Source organism: Pelobates fuscus, chromosome 4 (genome assembly GCF_036172605.1).
Source record: "Pelobates fuscus isolate aPelFus1 chromosome 4, aPelFus1.pri, whole genome shotgun sequence".
NCBI lineage: Eukaryota > Metazoa > Chordata > Amphibia > Anura > Pelobatidae > Pelobates > Pelobates fuscus.
The window spans coordinates 255,052,951-255,073,082 of NC_086320.1; the positions used below are offsets into that span (position 1 = coordinate 255,052,951).

General features: G+C 42.2%; 1 protein-coding gene across 10 annotated transcripts in view; it reads right to left on the reverse strand.

Moving 5' to 3' along the window:
* LRRFIP2 (LRR binding FLII interacting protein 2) overlaps positions 1-20,132 on the reverse strand; it is a 191,614-nt gene that overhangs the window by 19,421 nt on the left and 152,061 nt on the right. For 7 of the 10 annotated variants that reach the window (XM_063452046.1, XM_063452049.1, XM_063452047.1 and 4 more), the window contains 4 exons: positions 13,206-13,298; positions 11,512-11,604; positions 2,836-2,928; positions 1,024-1,156 (listed from right to left, as the gene is read on the reverse strand). In XM_063452046.1, the coding sequence (XP_063308116.1) occupies positions 1,024-1,156; positions 2,836-2,928; positions 11,512-11,604; positions 13,206-13,298 (412 nt within the window). The remainder of the gene's footprint in view (positions 1-1,023; positions 1,157-2,835; positions 2,929-11,511; positions 11,605-13,205; positions 13,299-20,132) is intronic. The other 3 variants (XM_063452050.1, XM_063452055.1, XM_063452053.1) reach the window with 1 other exon arrangement.

Sequence of the window (20,132 nt, forward strand, 5' to 3'; positions counted from 1 at the left end):
TTTGCTGCAGAGGGATTTAGATAGACTGGGCACTCAAATGGCAGATGAAATTTAAGCACTTCGCCATCAAGAATGCACTAGCAACTTATATCCTTAATGAATGCAAATTAGAGATAACCACACACTAGGATAACTTGGGAATTGTTATAGACAACAAACTATGCAACAATGTCAATCAGCAGTGGCTAAGGCCAGCAAGGTATTGTCATGCATGAAAATGGCCATTCATTCTTTGGATGAGAATATCAGTTTGCGGCTTTTTTAAATTGCTAGTAACACCACATCTTGAATATGCTGTGCAAATTTGGGCACCTGTTCTAAAGAAGGATATCATGGTACTAGAAAGAGTGCAGAGGCGGGCTACAAAATTAATAAAAGGAATGGAACATATCGAACATTAAGGATATGGAATTCTCTGCCTGAAAAAGTGTTATCCAAGTGAGTCCATACAGATATTTAAACAGCAACTAGATGCATACTTGCAAAAACAGAATATTGAAGGATATATTTTTTCAATGTAGGGTAAATGCTTTTTGATCCAAGGATTAATCTGACTGTCATTCTGGGGTCAAGAGGGTTTTTTTCCCCCTAGTTTGTTGCAAAATTGGAAGTGCTTCGAACGTTATTTTTTATTTTTTGCCTTCGTTTGGATCAACAGCAAAAATCAAATGTGAGGAAGGCTGAACTTGATGGGCACATGTCTCTTTTCAGCCTATGTAACAATGTAATAACTATGTATGTGTGGATTTCAAAATATAATTTTATTCTTCACAACTCACACATATTGGTTAAGTATAGGCATTAGTAAATATAGTATAAAAATCATGTGAATTAACATTTCCCCTTAACGTTACATACTGCGTTTATAAAATTTCAGTTCCTCTTGCACTACTCCCTCTCCTGCCATACCTGTGACTTAACAATAATTAATCTGTAGCTATAAAAGCTAACACCTATTATGTAAACAAAAAAAGTCTAAATCAGCAATAGTAGAAAAAAATAATATATAATAAAAATACTTACCAAGGGGCCCTTCTCCTGCCGATTCCAAAACATGCGCTGCTTCCTGTGATACCACAGTTATTGCACCAACCATTGGTTCATGATTAATATCGCCATTGGGTGTCCCATCTGGAATAATAACTAAGCCATGCTTCTAAAAAACAATAAAATATAAATATAGTGAAACATTACAGAGACATAATGAAGTAATTCATGCAAGGCTATATTTTGGCTAGTTTAAAAAAAATTTTTTTTTTTTTTTACATTGCTTATTAAAACAAAAAACAAAAAAAATCCTAGAAAAAAAAAAAAAGAATTTGCAGTGTTCTGGTCATTTAAAGGTAGCATTTTCACCTGACTTTTCAATTTATGTCTGAATGCCTTTTTGAGAGTTTTGGTTCCAGTCAGTCAATTAGAGAGACAATCATTCTTTTTATAGACTTCCACCATCAAAGTTTAATTATTAGACCAGCGGTTCCCAAACTGTGTGCTGCAGCGCCCCACAGGGGAGCCGCAAGATATATTTTTCCGGTGCTATGAACTGTGTTTCCCTCTCCCCTCCTGGTTCTGCAGGATCTCAAAAAACTCCCTCTCCGGCCCGCTAGCACTGTAATGCTGGCAGCCGGCAGGGGAGGGAGAGAGAACCCGCGGGAGTTTTAACCTGCAGCTCCGCCGGGTTCTGCTCTCCCAAGCTCGGAGGGTTGCCACGGTTACCACGGCAACCTCCTGAGGCTGCTAGGGTTCACTCTCACCACTGGGACCACCACGGCTTCTCCACCGTACCACCAGGGATGAGGTTATTAATTATATATTCATGCATTTACCCTCCCACCCCCACAGACCCACACCGCCTCCGATACATACACAAACACTGCCCCTCTGATACACACACACACTGCCCACCCACACAAACACACACTGCCTCTCCATACACACAAACTGTACCCCTCACACACTGCCCCACAAACATTGTACCCCTCACACAACCTGCCCCCACACACACCGTATGTCTCACGCACAAGCTGCCACACAGACACCGCACCCCTCACACACACTGCACCCCTCACAAACCCTAAAACACACGCTTCACCACTCACACACACTACTACCCCTTCACACTTCTGCGGCCCCTATCCAGGCAGATCCCAGCTAAGTTGTCAAACTGTTCTTAAACAGTTTTACTACGGCACTACTGGCACCATAACCCATAATCATAACTAAAAAGTGCTGTAGTGGTTATTGTGCCTGGATTGTTTCTTTAAATAATCTACCAGTGCCCCTCCAAAAATGAGGTTCTGGATCTGCGCTTGAATGGCAAGCATTTCGGCCAAATATGGGCCCAGTATATGTAGCTGCGCTGTACATATATCCAAACTAAAACATTATTTTGACTTTGGGCGCTTTGAAAAAAATATTAAAATATTAAGGTCGCCTTGAACCTAAAATGTTTGGGAACCACTGCATTAGACTATCTGTCCTTGCTCACACATTCCTGTTGGAAAAGATAAAAAAAAAACAAAACAAAAAAAACGAATGTAAAGATGTATAAAAGCAAATTTTATCTGGAAATATTCAGAATTTGGTATAATCATTTGATTGAGTGTGAGAAAAGCAAGCTTTATTTGTATTCTCTATCTCTAGAACATTAGCATAGGGTAAATATTAAATAGCATACAAAAAAACAAAACACAAGGCATGTCACCAATTGCTTCAGCTTGTAGGTATATACCTTGCTGCAAAGAATTGAATAATAGTCTAAGTCACACAAAGCATTAAAACTATGTTGTAGCTAGACAAGTTTACCATTTGTCTCAAAAACTGTAATTTCCATACCTTTGTTTTTTCTCTCATGTCAGCCAGCTCATCTCTGAGCTCATCCCGCTCATTCCTAATGCAGTCAAAGTACTCTTTTTGTCTCTCTAATGCCTGCACGCAGGCAATTACGCAGAAGTAGAGCAAAGAACAGGGAAAGCAATAGGAATGAAATAGAAAGAAGGACAGTAAAACAAATGGGCAGAAATACTTTCAGGGAAAAATAAAAGAGTTAAAGAAATCTGCACACACTGCACAGAGATGCAAAAGATGTCATGCACTTCTAAGACATACTTCAAGCTGAACACCAATCAAACAACTGGGACAGTGCATGATTCAAAGCAATGCAGCGCATCCAACTGATGCAAAGGACAGGAAAGATTATTTGTTGCAAAAGAAAATTGCTAAATTTCTAATTGCTACGGAAAACCATTGGTGTCAGAGTCTTCAGAAAATTTCGGAACTCTGTTAGTAAAACTTTATTTAGATTTTCTACTTAAGGTCTTATTTTTCTTGTGCATAGTTTACTTTGGTTTGGTATATTTTATATTTCTACCGTGTTGCTGGTGCTCAGCACTCAAACGTCTATTTTTAATGCTACTTTTTGTGCTTGTTCCTCTGCTGTACATGTAATGGCTAAGTTATGTTCACATAAATAGGAAGGTTTACTGGAGATCCAGCACAATCCTTTAGGTAATGTTTCAGCCGTACCAGGCCTTTCTCAAACCTTGATCCATTGATCAATAAGTGCTTGTTATTTAACCCCTTAAGGACTGAGGCAGTTGTACAAGTTGCGATTAAAACGTATCATGTGTGCACCCACACTTGTCATATATCATTTTGTTCAGGAGAAACTATAGTCACCAAAACAACTTTAGCTTAATGAAGCAGTTTTGGTATATAGAATATGCCCCTGCAGCCTCACTGCTCAATTCTCTGCCATTTAGGCGTTAAATCACTTTGTTAATGAAGTTTATCCTTTCTTTATTGCAAGTTCTGTTTAATTTAGATTTTCCTATCCCCTGCTATGTTAATAGCTTGCTAGACCCTGAAATTACTTAGTATTAGTAAATTGTGCCCCTACTCACAATACCGCGAGTAGGGGCATGTCTATTAAACAGTGAGCAGCTCACTGTTAAAAAAAAATTAGACGATGCCCACTAAAGGTCTGTGGATGCGGACAACGAACTCTTGAACAGACTACCACACTTTCCCTCGCAGACGCGGACATACCCACATACTACAAAATGTACATAGTTTAACAATGCACCCCGCCCCTGGCCCGATGCCAACACCCGGTCTACGCCAGACCCTCACCCAAGTGACCTCGTGGACTTGCTTCCTGCTACACAAGCCTTGCGGGTGCTACCTATCCTGCCGGACCCCGGGGGGGCCATATGGCTCTAAGATAAGACTATGTTTCTTGTGAACTTTGTTCTTTCGACTACCCACTGTTTTTTATTAGTGACTCACTTGTGACAGACAAGCACTGCCTAAACCTGTGCCTTTAAGCTTACACACAGTCCACATGTTAACGTAATTTACCTCCAATTTGCCTTATCTGGCGCACGTAATGTAGACCCTGGGCCTCAGGTTACCCCCTGTTATACAACCTGCCCCCTACGGGTACAGGACGAGAGAGTAGTTCTCACCAGGTTTGAGAAAACCCTCCGGCTGACGACAAACTCCATCATTATTATCCGTACCCGGATCCCGACAGGATCATATATTTTAATTTTCCCCAGCACTTTACGTGCTATACTGTATTTTTTAAACAAAAATTTCCCTGGGACCTTTAAAACAAATTCGTACCTACTGTCCAGTTGCCTTCCAACAGGGAGTTGAATAGTTTCTCTGGAGAATCTCTATGTCCGCAGCTTAGGATGGAGTTGAGGTTTTTCTTTTTTAGCGGCTTCTTATCTTTTTGATTTTAAACAGTTTACTAATGAGCCCAGTTGGCTACTAGCTTGTTTGCCGCACAGTCAGTGTACTACTCTTACAGCTACCATATAATTGCTCAGCATGCAGTTTAACATAATAGTCTTATCCTTCTTAGCATATTTCTCAATGTTGACCATGCTGCCACTATCTGCTCAGTATAGCGTAATGTTGTCTGTGTATTCTTTGTTAATATTTTCTATAAGTCATATAACCAAATTTAACATGTAGTTTCTTGTCACTACGGCGCGATTGTCTTGTGCAACTTATTACCACAACCAAATACAGATTGTCAAAAATGTACCTGTTAGCAATCTTGTAACTCGTTAAGTTTATTTGGTTGGTGTCCACTTTACTATTTACATGCCAACTATACAGCAAGCGTAGCCTATATTGTTAGCATATACTCATAGTGATTCTGAACTACGCGAGACTCTAAGATGTTTAACTGGCATACACACATTGATACTTATCTTGGCTGATCGTTCCCTTACTGTCAGTTAGACTAACCTGTTGTCTCCTCATAGTATATTATTTCCTGACACATGCTTGCTTAGTCTTCCTCACTATACATCACAATTGTACCCAGCATGTTCCAACGTAATACAAAAAAATGTGTGCAGTTTTCAAGTGCCTATTTGAATATTCTGTTGACTAACCGATGCGTGCTGTTGTGGCACTCCTATGCTTGTAATTATTCTTGCACAGTAAAAATAAAGAATTAAAAAAAAAAAAATAAAAAAATTAGGTCCCCCCCCCCTATTGGTATTTAGGGCCCCCACCCGCCGCTCATGGGTGGGGGCGGACATTAGGTCCCCCCCCTATTGGTATTTAGGGCCCCCACCCGCCGCTCATGGGTGGGGGCCGGGGGGGGAGGATATTGGGTCTCTCCCCCCCCTATTGGTATTTAGGGCCCCCACCCGCCGCTCAGGGGTGGGGGCCGGGGGGGGAGGACATTTGGGGGCCAGTGGGGTCCCCCCCCCTATTGGTATTTAGGGCCCCCACCCGCCGCTCAAGGGTGGGGGCCGGGGGAGGACAATAGGTCCCCCCCCCTATTGGTATTTAGGGCCCCCCACCTGCCGCTCAGGGGTGGGGGCCGGGGGGGAGGACAATAGGTCCCCCCCTATTGGTATTTAGGGACCCCACCCGCCGCTCAGGGGTGGGGGGGGCCGGGAGGACAATAGGTTCCCCCCCCCCCCCTATTGGTATTTAGGGCCCCCACCCGCCGCTCAGGGGTGGGGGCCGGGAGGGAGGACAATTGGTCCCCCCCCCCCCTATTGGTATTTAGGGCCCCCACCCGCCGCTCAGGGGTGGGGGCCAGGGGGGAGGACATTAGGTTCCCTCCCCCAATTTGTGTTTAGGGCCCCCACCCGCCGCTCAGGGGTGGGGGCCAGGGGTGAGGACATTAGGCCCCCCCCCCTATTCTTGTTTAGGGCCCCCACCCACCGCTCAGGTGGGTAGGGGCCCATCACTATTGTGGCCAGAAAGAGTCGCTGTGGGTGTTAAAATTCGCCTGCCTATTGAAGTCTATAGCGGTTCGCAGGGTTCGCGAACATTTGCGGAAGTTCGCGTTCGCCGTTCGCGAACAGCAAATTTCATGTTCGCGACATCACTAAAGGTAAGTAAAACATACTAACGTTATACACCTGTGGGGGGCCCTGGGCATCTAGAAAGGTAGGGGAACACTATAGCATTAAGAATACATGTTTATATTCACAATGTTGCAGAGTTTTGGATTTAAATCATTGAGCAACTTACTACACCTAAAAGAGGACACCCTCAGAATGTTAAAGCAGAGGGAACTTTGGATGAAGACATCCAAGGAAAGGAAACTAGAATTTCTAATGTGTCTCTCCCTAATAACAAGATCCCTCCACAGTGTGGCATACAATTTAATGAAAGTTATTTTTATTTTTTACTTGCCTTCTTCCAGCGCCAAAGCTCCCATGGCGCTGCTTACCTCCTCCATGATGGTCCAACCCAAAGCTGTTCACAGAGTGCCGTGCCCACATCAAATTTCCACACAGGAAACCAGTGAATGCTTTCCTATAGGGACTGCAGTTTTGTGCCGAAGTTGTATTCTGTTGCTGCAGCAGCAAGCATCACTAGTGGCTGTCAGTATACCAGCCACTAGACGAGGATTTAACCCTGCAATGTAAGCTGTGCAGCTTCAAAAAAATAAACCTACAGGACCTCTACATTTAGTGGTTCTTTAAATAGTTTTGAACCCGTTGGAATGAAGAGGGATTATGATTTATGTTCCTCTCCCTAAAGTCCCTTTTTCTTTGTGTGTTTCAGGGTGATTTTGCCACTGATGTAGTCAGGGTTTATTATGGAATACACTCAAGAGCAGAGCATTATTGGAAATATTTTGTTGCGATTCATTTTTATTCAATGTTGCCACTTGTATTACTACTGCTGGTGATTTGGAGTTAAAGTAAAACATTCGCCGAAATACAAAGCATTTGTGCACTTCGGAATTAAATTTTAAGTGATAGAGAAGGAACGTATAGCATTTAATGCACCTTGGAATTAAATGCGACATTTGATAAAATGTGACGTTTGATAAAGGATAAAGGCCTGGTATGGTCGAAATGTTACATGTTATCTTGGCATTGCAAAAATTATCACTGAGGATTGTGCTGCACTTTTTTTTTTGGGGGGGGGGGGGGGGGGGATAGCTTTCTGGCAGTGGGTGGAGCCAGAGTCAATGCACTCCAGTGTGAATAAGGGGCTCCTCATAATATTCTTTTTTTACTGTATTATAATAAAGTACTAGTTCTATCAAATTGGTGTAGGTTTTAATATCTAGTATGTATTAGGAAAGCTGATCTTCCCTATACTTGCATCCTTTTAATTTGCGTTATCAGGGTCTGCTATTTATGGTCATCAGAATTGCTATATATTAATGCAGTTTGTTATATTATATAGAAAGTTACATTTAGTTAACTAATCAAGAAAACAATAAAATAGTAATATATCTCACTAATGAGAACAAATTTAAAATAAACTCATCAGGAGTGCTTTCTGTAAATGTGAATATTGTTAGGCAAATTTTTAAAACACAATCTTGGTTATTAGAAACAAAACATATATTTATCGAAATCAGCGGAAATACTGCAGCCATGCACTAATTAATCACAAAATTCACTCACTGCACAAAACACTACAAGCAAAGTCCTAAAAGTAAGCATGCTTTTCATATTTAAATTAATAGGAACAGACCAATGTCAATAAAAGAACAAGCTATACTACTACTTCTATGCATAGAAGATGCTTTTAAAAAAGAAGTCAAATTGAACAAGACCAACTCCGGAAAAACAATTTACAGTAATCAGTAAGGCACTGAAAAAAGATCTCTATGGTGCGTACAAATTACTGTTTAAAATACTGCGTAGGAACACCTCCAGTAGCCTCTAGAGGTGCTTCCTGTGAAAAGGCAGTATTAAAATCATTGCCTAGTAACATTTCTAGTGATAGTCACTCAGACGGCGACAAGAGGTGCTTCCTGCACAGTGTGGAGCACTGATGTTTAACGTCCCCACACTCTGCATAAAGAAACTCAAAGCCCCCCATAGCATTAATTCAATGAGGAGATGCTGATTGGCGCATAATATCTTTTTTTTTGCACATGTTCAATAGCTTCACAATGATTTCCTATGGGAAAGCATTGGATTGGCTGAAATTGTCAAATTTGATGGGAAAGCTGGAGTGAGTTCCTGTAGAGCGGCTGTGATTATGTAATCTTCAAACTCTTCTTGATCTGCTCCCTCGCAAGCCATTAAGTGATGCCAGGGTTGGAGTGACGTCATGTCCCGACTCCTGGCCTCAATAAACAACATACGAGGGAGCAGAGAAAGAATAGCAGGAAGATTACAGCTCTCTCGCAGCCCACTTCCATTCCACACAGCTGCCTGCCTCAGAGGGACCCTAAGGTGGCCAACGCTGAAGGGACTGACAAAAACCCAGGAGTCAGGACAAAACCCCTAGTTGCCATGGCAACCTGGGATTTGTCAAGGCCTGCTTTAACACATTGCACAAACTAAGGAAGCTTCATCTCGTTACTCAATTGTTGGCACAACAACGGCTCCGCTACACCTTTAAACTCAAGTTCCATAAGGGTTGGATCTTACCAAGATCCCTGAAAATGCAGAGTTTGCTAAGAATCTAGTCTGCCTGCTATTGTCCTACATTTCCTGACTCATGTCCAGCATCCTGCTCTCGTCTGTAGTCTACCCTTCCCCAAAGTCGACCAGAACACCCTAAAGATAAGCTCCTGGTCGTTCCCAGTATCGGCCCCAAATGTTAAATGAAACTAATTATACTGGCCTCTATGCTTTCCTAACAATTCAACATATTTTTGCTGCGAGGCACTGCTTAGCTACCTGTGCTCCTGGATCATGGTTTCTGGACCTTTTCCTCATGGAATCCTACTCCATCGCAGTCTTCGGACAGGTGTTTGTTCCATAAGCAGTTTTCCCTTATTCTTATTACTGTTCAATGCCCTAATACCTTGAGATATTTTCTGTATGGCCATCAGGGGGCCTTTTTAGTGCCTGTCCCTATACCTGGTTACCCTTGTTTTTCACAGACTGTTTCTCTGCTGACCTGATACCTTTTGTTGACCTTGGAATTGAAATGCACACAACTAAACTATGTGATAAGAGTTGCGGATGGTAAGCACCAAGCCAATAATTTTGTTGAAGGGACACTCCAGTCAGCTAAACAAGTTAAGTGTAAATTGAAGCTAAAAAGCTCAAATACCTGTGGTTAGTTTATTTTTCTTTCAATTCTGTGTAGTTTTCCTGCAGTGCTGTAAAATGTTTAGCTGTTTTCAGCAGTGTAACCCAGCCTCCTTAGACACCTTCTCTCAAATTTTAATGTTTCTGATTCTCAGTCTCTTTAACAAACACCTTTTTTAGCTAATGAAAATAGAGGCAATTTTTCTGTAGTGTAAGTAATGCCCACAGCACAGAATGCACTAGGGAAGGGCCCATATTTGCTCCTTGCCCTCCGTCCCTACCTACTGTTAACCTCTTTTTTTGCAGGTCCCTGTCAGTCAACCTTACTATCTACGGTTAACCCCTATCCTGCCAGTCCCTGTCAGTCAACCTCACTAACCACTGTTAACCCTACCCTGCCAGACTACCTCCCTAGATAGATTGATAGAGATATATAGAAAAATATAGATACATATATATTTATATATACACACACACACACACATATAGATATAACAACGCTCTATAGGCATTCATGAGTTTGTCTGTCTTTTTTTACTTATTTATAACAAACATATTACACTATGATACCTAATGTGTGTGTAATGTAGTATGTAAGTTCTAGTGTCTAAACGCCATATTTGTATTGTGTAACTTCTTCTGGCAGGCATTGTGGGCATGTGTTGAGTGATGCAAATTGCATCATGAAACTCTGTCCAATAAGGCGTGTCATTACAGATTTTCATAGAGAATCACTCGAGCATGGCCATTGGGGGACAAACCAGCTGAAATACAGGAAGCAGGGAAAAAGCAAAGGGGATAATGACATGTAATCAGACGAGGAGCAGAAAATCTGCTCAAAGTGAAGATTATAAAAGATACTTCTAAAGCACATTTTTACACTATTTAGGGAATAAAGCATTTAGTAACAGTAGGTTTACTGTTGGTGGGCGGGGGAACAAGGATATGCTTTTTTTTTATACCTATACAGTCCTTTAAGGTAGAGTGCAAGTCGACAGGTATCAACTCTCTCTCTCTCATATACACACCTCTATAAGAGGCAAGGCAGACAATGTGCCTCACTTAAAATGCTACTTTAGCAACTGAGGATTGTGTTTGCAAAACTAGCTATCTATCCTTAGCAGCAAACTGGCTATTAGCCTTGATCTAGAGAGCAAAATCTTGAAACTAGAACCTTCATATTACAACTGCATATTTAGAACCGAGTATTGCATGGGTCTGTATATTAAATTAATTATAAACAATCATCACAAAGCAAATTAATTTTATACTTTTTTTCTCTATAGGACAAAGTTTGAAAAATGTTGGGAAAATGTTAAAGAAATATAGCCCAAAGTCAGAGCTGCCCTTTTTTGTGGGCCAAGTGGGGCACTAATCCAAAGCCACGTCGGGTAAAATAAATTTGAGTGGCTCACAAAGTTATGTCTCCAAGAGTCAGGCAGTGTTAACTGTTGACTGCCTGGCAACAGTGTGAGTTCAACTTTGGAAATTGCCGATAGTAATGCTAAGATGGGCAGCATGTGTTGTGAAGTGATATTAAAGCATCTGTGTGATACCAAGAAGTAACAGACAGAAATGCTATACGGCTCAGTGAATGACTTTCCTGCTCTTCCACCACTAGACAGCAGGGAAAGGACAACTACATGGATTAATTTCATGCCCTCTCTTGGAGTAAGATAGAAAGCATCAGTACTAGGGTGTCTGTATGTGTGTGCTAAAGTATGTCTGCATGTGTTCTAGTGTGTAATTGTGTTACTAATTAGGACAGAGCATGTTTTGAGTTATACATGGATAATTCATTATATATGCTTGTAAGTCGCTAATTATGTTTGCGTTAATTAAAACCTGAACTCGAGTGAAAAAAATTAAGTTCTGAAGATACCACATTTTACTAAGGCAATCCTCTGGAATCATTCCTTAATAGAGAATGTATTATAGCTCTGTTCCTGACAAATGGTCTCTTCCACAAAAATTGTGCATAGCTTTTCTCATCGCATGTTCCTCACTCTTTTCCTACCCCAATTTTTTTATCTTTCCAATTAACAGTTTCTTGTAGGTCATACACCTCTTTAGTTAGTGAGTCTATTTTCTGCTTAATGACTTTGTTTTCCTGGAGCAGAAATAAAGGGAGAACAGAAAAGTAAAGACAAAAAGACAATACAAGAAAAGGAAAAGCAGTCAAATACATGCAAGAAACTGAAGTACATGGGTACTTAAACAGAATATAATTGCAGATTACCAACTACATTACCCTCCACCCCCTTTCTCACAGTGTGAGACATCCTACCACGGAAATGTGCATCCCTAAAAATATACATAAAGGAAACTAGCTTTCACGACTGAAATATTAAACCTAGTATACATTCTAAATTTAAATTAAAAAAAAAAAAAAAGGATTGGATCCCTCATTGAAGGCTTTAGGCAACTCAGAGAAAAGCTTACCCAATGTCACAGTCCTTGCAAAAATCAGTAATCATATTTGATTTTACCAATACAGCAGCAAAATGAAAAAAATAAAAAAAATGTAAAAGAAAAATACATATCCTTGAAGAGTAAGCTATCATCTTACTCCAAACTTAAAACCTTGTCTAACTAAAAACTATACAAAGAAAAACATCTACATTCATTAAAACATTTTAAGACAAAAAAGGTTTTAATAAGTGCAAAGCCTGTGTAGCTAGTAAGTCTCCAGATAAAAACAATACACAAATAACTGAATTTGAATATTTGCATGGTGTAGGGTTGACAACAAGAAGCTTAACAACAAGGTTAGCAGAACACTGCAGAAATATTTCTGAAGGTTTTTACTAATCATAATCAAAACACTTTAATACACACATAATGAAAATGCCAAATTCTTAAAATTCTGCACCATGGCATGCTAGCAATATAACAAATGGTGAGAAAACGAGAAATTAAATTGGCATTTGTTTTAAATACACTTGTTCCTTACGGTTTAAATGCAGACTGTGCCCTTTTTAATTTTTAAGAAATAGTGCTGCCATATATACAATGCTTTTGTTTACTGCTTATTTTTAGATTATATGTGCCATTAAGAGAGATATCATCTTATTTGTGGATCAACAAATTTAACATGTATAACATTCCATATTTTTACATATATATTCGTGTAGGAGCAGGCGTGGAAGACTTTCAGTTTTTAGCCAAAGAGTTCTTTGTAGCATTGAAAATGTGGAGGAACCAAAATGTGCCACAGTGCCATTTTGTTTTTCATCCTTCCATTCCAACAGGTGTTTCAACAAATACATAAATTGAATATTTCTATTTTTATCTTAAACAGTATAACAACCTATTTTCCTCAGCCCTTTTATTGGTTATGTTGACCATGTCACATGACCGCAAAATTTTCATTTGTGCTCTGCTATTTGAACATTTAATTTGTGCTCTGCTCCTAGTGATCCTGTAGCACTTTGACAAAGACTAGTTAAAGTGATGATACGCATTAGTATTATGCTTTACTCTTTCCATCTTTTCCTTTAACTTGTTTGTGTAAGTTTGAGGTGATTTCACTGAACTATTACATACACCATTTGACATATTGATCAGAGTTCTGCATGAAGAAGAAACCAACAGAGTTGAAAAAGAGCAATAAATAAGCAACATATCAACCTAGTTCAATAAGCAATACATTTTTCTACTGTTGTTACTATATATATATATCAAAATATAATCAAAAAATGTGTCTTATACCTCTATAAGCTCATCCCTTTGGCGAATGCCTTCTTTAAATTCTTCTAATTTGTGTGTCAGGATGCTGCATGAATGCTTCTGCCTTTCCAATTCCTATAGGTAACAAAGATATACAATTACCAAATCTGGAACATGACTACATGTCCACAAATCTGCTAGCAAATGCATCAAACTGTAAACCGTTTAAAGATGAACGTGTATGCTATTAAATTGCTTTTCTTATTCTGCAATTGGAAATTGCACTTGACTAGGTTTACCAATGATTTACTGTTAGTACTTATTGCAATTGTTTATTGAAATGCTGCTGAAAAATAAAATCTATCCAGTACAAGGATTCTATTGTAAGACACCATCAGAGTTTTAAATTTTAAGCCAAAGCAGCGGACGTGAAAGCATAGCTGTCTTAGAAAATGTTACCAGTTCGGATATATTAGACTTGCATTTTAAATTCACTTTGAATTCTCACTTTAGTGAATAACCGTGCATGATTTGAATAGGAAAATGGCCAACATATTTACTCAAGTAAATTTACTAACTAGCAATCTTTTCAGCACACTCCCTCTTTACAATATGTATTTATATAATATAATACAATCTCTTTACATCTTAGGTCTTCTATGATGCAAGAAAACATTTTCAACCAGGGAAAAGCAAAAATACCAATCAGTTTCATTTTTAAAAGAACAGCATACCAGTAGTCTTAGGAATACAATAAGGACACTTATTTTATACTTACCGTAAATTTCATTTATTGCTCATTATAGGTGTCAGCATTAGCAATACAATAAGTAAAAACATTTGTATACTTATCGTAATTTTATTTTACGGCTTATTATACACTGTAGTATATACATATGGGTTAGCTCTTCTCCTAACTTTAGAAAGAACAGGAAATAGAATTCTGAAATGAGTAGAAAAATAGATCCACCCTCACTGTTAGGCAATCTTTGTAACCAGCTCCACAACTCTCAAAGGAGATAGGTGGGAATGTAATGCTGCCATGTATAATGAGCAGGAAAAGAAAAGTATGGTAATTATGAAACTATTTTTCTTATACCTGATCAAACTTGGCAGCATTTACTTATGGGTAGTACCCAAGCAGGTAGGAATTGAAAAAAACGAAACCCAGGTACGTACTACCTGGGTCTTTAATCTAAATTACCAATATCCTTACCTGAGATAGGAAAATATACAAAACAGCCAGACAGATGAACTGCTGCAGGAAAGGGGGATTTGAACAACTGACAGCCTAAACTATAAGCTTCCACACACACCCCATGTGCCATTCATCATCACCAGTGGGAGAAGGAATGCTATGGTGTCCTGTAGATGTTTAGGTGACCAGCCTCCTTGGTGTACTTGAGAAAGGTGAAATTTACTTACCCCTTTCTCCTTCATGACAGCTAGCATTTTAAAATATTACACAACTTATCCACCTTTTTTTTTGTAAATCTTTCTTTTATTATGGCACATGAGTTATGGGGTACAGAATAGAGAAAGGAGGCATTGTGGGGTAACACAGATTAATAATTTTACTCATATTTATCCAGCCTTTCTCCACACACCCCTCCTAAATCCCTTAAATACAAGCTCTCATCCCCAACATTTAAATCTTACTCGCACCTTCTCTTCCTTTCCATCCTACTACTCCTAGCAGCAGGTGATGTCTCTCCAAACCCTGGTCCCTCCACTACTCAGCCACCTGGTTCAAACACCAGAAACCACTACAACCTAATACCCATTCCATGTAATTCTCACTATAATTCCTCTTTTAAAGCTGCCCTCTGGAATGCACGCTCTGTGTGCAGCACCTTTAAATCTACTTCCATCCATGACCTATTTATCTCACACTCCCTAAACCTACTTGCACTAACAGAAACATGGCTCTCTCCCTCGGATACTGCTACCCCTGCCTCACTGTCCTTTGGTGGTCTTCACTTTACCCACAATCCAAGACAAGCGGAGATTAAAGGTGGCGGTGTAGGTTTTCTTCTCTCACCCCGCTGCTCCTTTAAAACCCTGCCCACCCCCCCTTCCCTCTCTTTCCCATCATTCGAAATTCATTCAATTCGCCTTTTCAAACCCTTCTCTGCTAACATTGCCGTCATCTATCGTCCCCCTGGTTCCCCTCTCCTCTTCCTTGACCACTTTGCTGCCTGGCTACCCTACTTCCTCTCTTCCAACATTCCATCCCTAATTCTTGGAGACTTCAATATTCCCATTAACCCACCTTTAACCCCAGCAGCCTCTAAACTACTTTCAATTACTTCCTCCCTTGGACTATTGCAGTGGGCTAATTCTCCCACTCATGTAGCTGGCAATACCCTCGACCTTATTTTCTCCTATTCATGTACATTATCTAATATCTGCAACACTCCATTTCCTCTCTCTGATCACCACCTCTTATCGTTTGCTCTCAATTACCCCCTCACCCAACAACCTCAGCCTAACCCCCCTCAGCTCAGGAGGAACCTTAACTCTATTGACCTCCAGCAGCTGTCGGCTGACATTGATTCACAACTGCTATCCATCCCTTCCCTCTCCTGTCCCTCACTGGCCATCTCCACATATAACACTACCCTCACATCTGCCTTGAACACTGCAGCCCCACTCCAAACATGCACCACGAGGAGAACACGACCCCAACCTTGGCATAATAAATCAACACGCTATCTGCAGAGTTGCTCCCGCTGTGCTGAACGCTCCTGGAGGAAGTCTCGCACCCAGGCAGACTATCTTCATTATAGATTCATGTTGCTTTCGTACAGCGCAGCCCTTGCCCTCGCCAAACAGTCCTACTTTTCCTCTCTCATTAGTTCATGCTCCCGCAATCCCAGACGTCTCTTTGACACTTTTAATTCCCTTCTCCGCCCTGCTGTGGCCACCCCCCAAACTAACCTTACAGCTGATAGCTTTGCATATTACTTTACTGACAAGATTGAACAGCTAAGGAAACAATTCTCCCCTCCTTGCCGTTCTCTTTCTCAACCACACATAAATCATGCTTTCCCTACCCTTCAGACTTTCTCCCCAGCTACTGAACAAGAGGTGGCTGCACTTCTCCATTCCTCTCGCCCCACCACTTGCCCACTTGATCCTGTCCCATCTCACCTCATCAGATCTCTCTCCCCTTGTCTTGTGCCTATCCTAACACACATCTTTAACTGCTCTCTCTCTTCTGGCACTGTTCCTGCTGACCTTAAACATGCCACTGTAATACCTATCCTGAAAAAACCATCTCTTGACCCGTCCTCCCCCTCGAACTATCGTCCCATATCCCTGCTCCCTTACTCATCAAAGCTTTTGGAAAGACTTGTCTTTACCCGTGTGTCTCACTTCCTTAATTCCAACTCTCTCCTTGACCCTCTTCAGTCTGGCTTCCGCCCTCTCCACTCTACTGAGACCGCTCTTATCAAAGTGACTAATGACCTAATCTCCGCTAAATCCAAAGGTCACTACTCCATATTAATTCTCCTTGACCTCTCTGCTGCCTTTGACACAGTTGATCATTCTCTTCTCCTTCAAACTCTTCAATCACTCGGTCTCTGTGACTCTGTCCTCTCTTGGTTTTCCTCCTATCTCTCCCAACGCTCATTTAGTGTCTCCTTTTCCAAGGATACCTCCTCCCCTCGCCCTGTCTCGGTTGGAGTTCCCCAAGGCTCTGTCCTTGGTCCCCTTCTATTTTCTCTTTATACTGCCTCTCTTGGAAAACTTATTGCCTCTTTTGGATTCAACTACCACCTGTACGCTGATGACACTCAGATATACCTCTCCTCACCGGACCTCTCCCCGGCCGTCCTGCAACGTGTCACTGCTTGCCTCTCTTCCATCTCTGACTGGATGTCGTCACGCTTTCTCAAACTTAACCTCTCTAAAACTGAACTCCTTGTCTTTCCTCCTCCTAATACTGATCCTCCTCTCTCACTCTCCCTTCAAGTCAGTGATATCCACATAAGTCCATCCCTACAAGCGCGCTGTCTTGGCGTCATACTTGACTCTGGTCTCACCTTTGAGTCTCACATCCAGTTTGTTGCCAAGTCCTGTAGGTTCCAACTCAAAAACATAGCCCGCATCCGCCCCTTTCTTACGCAAGATGCTACCAAGGAGCTTGTCCATGCTCTAGTAATTTCCCGCATGGATTACTGTAACCCTCTCCTGATTGGTCTCCCCAAAAGCCGTACTGCCCCTCTACAGTCTGTAATGAATGCTGCAGCTAGACTGATTTTCCTATCCAGTCGGTCCTCTCACACCTCGCCCCTCTGCCAGTCCTTACATTGGCTCCCTGTATCCTATAGGAGTCAATTCAAAGTGCTAACCCATACATTTAAAGCACTGAACAATTCCAGCCCCTCTTATATCTCTTCACTGATCCAGAGGTATGCCCCTCCTCGTACCCTCCGCTCTGCCCGCGACCACCTCCTGACCGCTGCTCGCACCCGTACGGCCAACTCACGCTTGCAGGACTTCTCACGGGCGGCTCCTCTCCTATGGAATAACTTGCCTACTGCCATCAGACTCTCCCCTAGTCTTCAATCATTTAAGAAGGGCCTTAAATCCCATCTCTTCAGGAAAGCGTATGGCCTCCCAGAGTAATCTCTCCCTTACATACCTGTCCCTATGGAATAGTGCTTTGCTCTCTCCTCCAGCTCTGCTTCACTCCTACTTGATATTTCCTATCCTAATGTTTCTAATACCCCACCTCCTATAGACTGTAAGCTCATTTGAGCAGGGTCCTCTTCAACCTATTATTCCTGTCAGTTTTCTTGTAATTGTCTTATTTATTGTTACATCCCCCCCCCTCTCAAAATATTGTAAAGCGCTACGGAATCTGTTGGCGCTATATAAATGGCAATAATAATAATAATAATAATAATAATAATAACAAGAAGGTATGCAGTGCCCTCCGAAGAAGGATTGCCATATTTTTTGTGTTTTAAAACGTCATAAAGATACAAGCTTGGTAACTGTAGTGAATAAAAAGAATAAATGATGCTTAACAATATTAATGAAGCGAAGAGCTAGCTTGCGACTGTCGTCCCTCAAACATAGGGATTCGAAGTCATGGGTTGTATACAGAGGTTTATAAGTGTGCCATTCTATGTGGGTAAAGTAAACCCAAGGTAATAACGAGTGGGAGCTAGCTAATAGCACACATCTAGGCTGGAAGAGAAGTATATCTTGCGTCAGTAAGGCTAGCGTGGCATGCGGGTTAGGGCACAGTATAGTGTCGATAAGTATGTTGTGGCGTGTGCTTATGTAGCGAGGCTACGGGAGTAGTCATTTAGACAGTCATGTTTTAAGTGCGATTCTGACCTTAGGGCCTGGATGCATAAGTGGCGTTATGGGCAGGCTACCATATAGTGACCATGAACATAGTTAACTCAGTACGAAATGGTCGGCTTGCTGCTTGACAATTATGCAGGCTAAGTAGACTGTAAGTGGTCAGGTCCCATGTGTGCATCTCTAAGTCGTAATATAAATGGTAAGGCATAAAGACACAGTATGTTTACAACCATTGTAAGGGTAATAGCTAAATGCAGAGCATTAAACATAAGTATGGCATATATATTGACTAAATGCGATCACTGGGCAATACCATGAAGCCGTGTGGTATGTGTGTCTGCGGGTGGAAGTCCAGTAAGGGGAGTTCGTGCCTGCCATTAGGGTCAGGTCCCCGAGAGTCAATGGTAGTGCGCGGCATAAACCGTGCTGCCAGTCCCAGAGGTTGGTTTAGCCTATGCCGCTGCTGGGAAGGGCCAGTAGGGTGAGGTATACAGACCCCTCGTCTTGGAAATTTCTCAAGGCTGCAGCGTGGTGCGGGTTGATGACGGCCGCCTTCCGGCCCCAGGTCTTCACAAAGGCCTGCACCTGCGTTCCACCGACTCGGTTGCTCATAGAGGCCGGGTCGACCCGTCGTCGGGCGCCGTGCGAGGCCTGGGTGTTCAGCCGCCGCCAGCGGCGGGCAGGCCTCCGGCGGTGTGGATGGTGCTTCGGAGTTTGACTCCCTGCGGCCTTCAACCTGGGATGGCATTGTGGGCGGCCCACGGTAGTGGCCTCCAGTAAATTTTGGAAGCGTTGGGTGATCCGTCTTGGCAGTTTAGTACCGCATCTCTGCCGCTGTGCGTGCAGCTTTGGGCCCTTAGGTAGGCCTCTGGATCTGGCTAGGTGCTTGTGAACCGGGTTTCGTTGCCCGGTCCAGGGTAGGGACGCCGCCCTATCCGGGCTTGTTTTACCCTTCTTGTGTTCGGAGCCCGCAGTTGTCAGGGGTGTGCCCGCAGGGTTAGGCCATACAGCGTTATCCGTGTCCTGCGCCCTCTCCGAAATCCGAGCCCAAAAAGCATCAAGGATTTCGTCCAGTTTAGTCAACGTGTTGCTTGTTAGGTCGCCACCTGCATTTGTGCCTGCCGACTGGCGCGTGGCATCCGCCATTTTGGAGTCAGGGACTCCTGATGTGTGCAGCCTCTGGGACGGGAGTGTCCACGGTGAGTATGCTGTTGTTGCCGGGATAACCCCCACCGGCGGGGGGGGAGGGAGGAGGGCTAGTGGATGGTGCCTCGCAGAGTTCATGTCGGTATCCAGGGTTGGGTGATCGGCCGCCTCACCCTTTCCCATAGCTCCTTTCAGGCCAGTCGTTTTTGCGGTAGGCCCCAGCTTTGCAGTCAGCGTTCACGGTGGCTCAGTGTTTCAAAAGTGGTCTCTTTTTGTTCTCCCTTGCATCCCCTTCGTGAATATTGTGTTTTTAGTCGATTTTGTATCTGGGGAGCAGCGATTATTTCGAGGTAAGTAGAGTTTCAGGCGAGAGCTCGTGCTGCACGCGTCTGTTCAGCTCCACAGCCAGGCTCCGCCCCCCCAACTTATCCACCTTTATTAATATTATATATTTAAAAAAAAAAAATACAAAATAAGGGGTTTAAGGAAAGCTACACC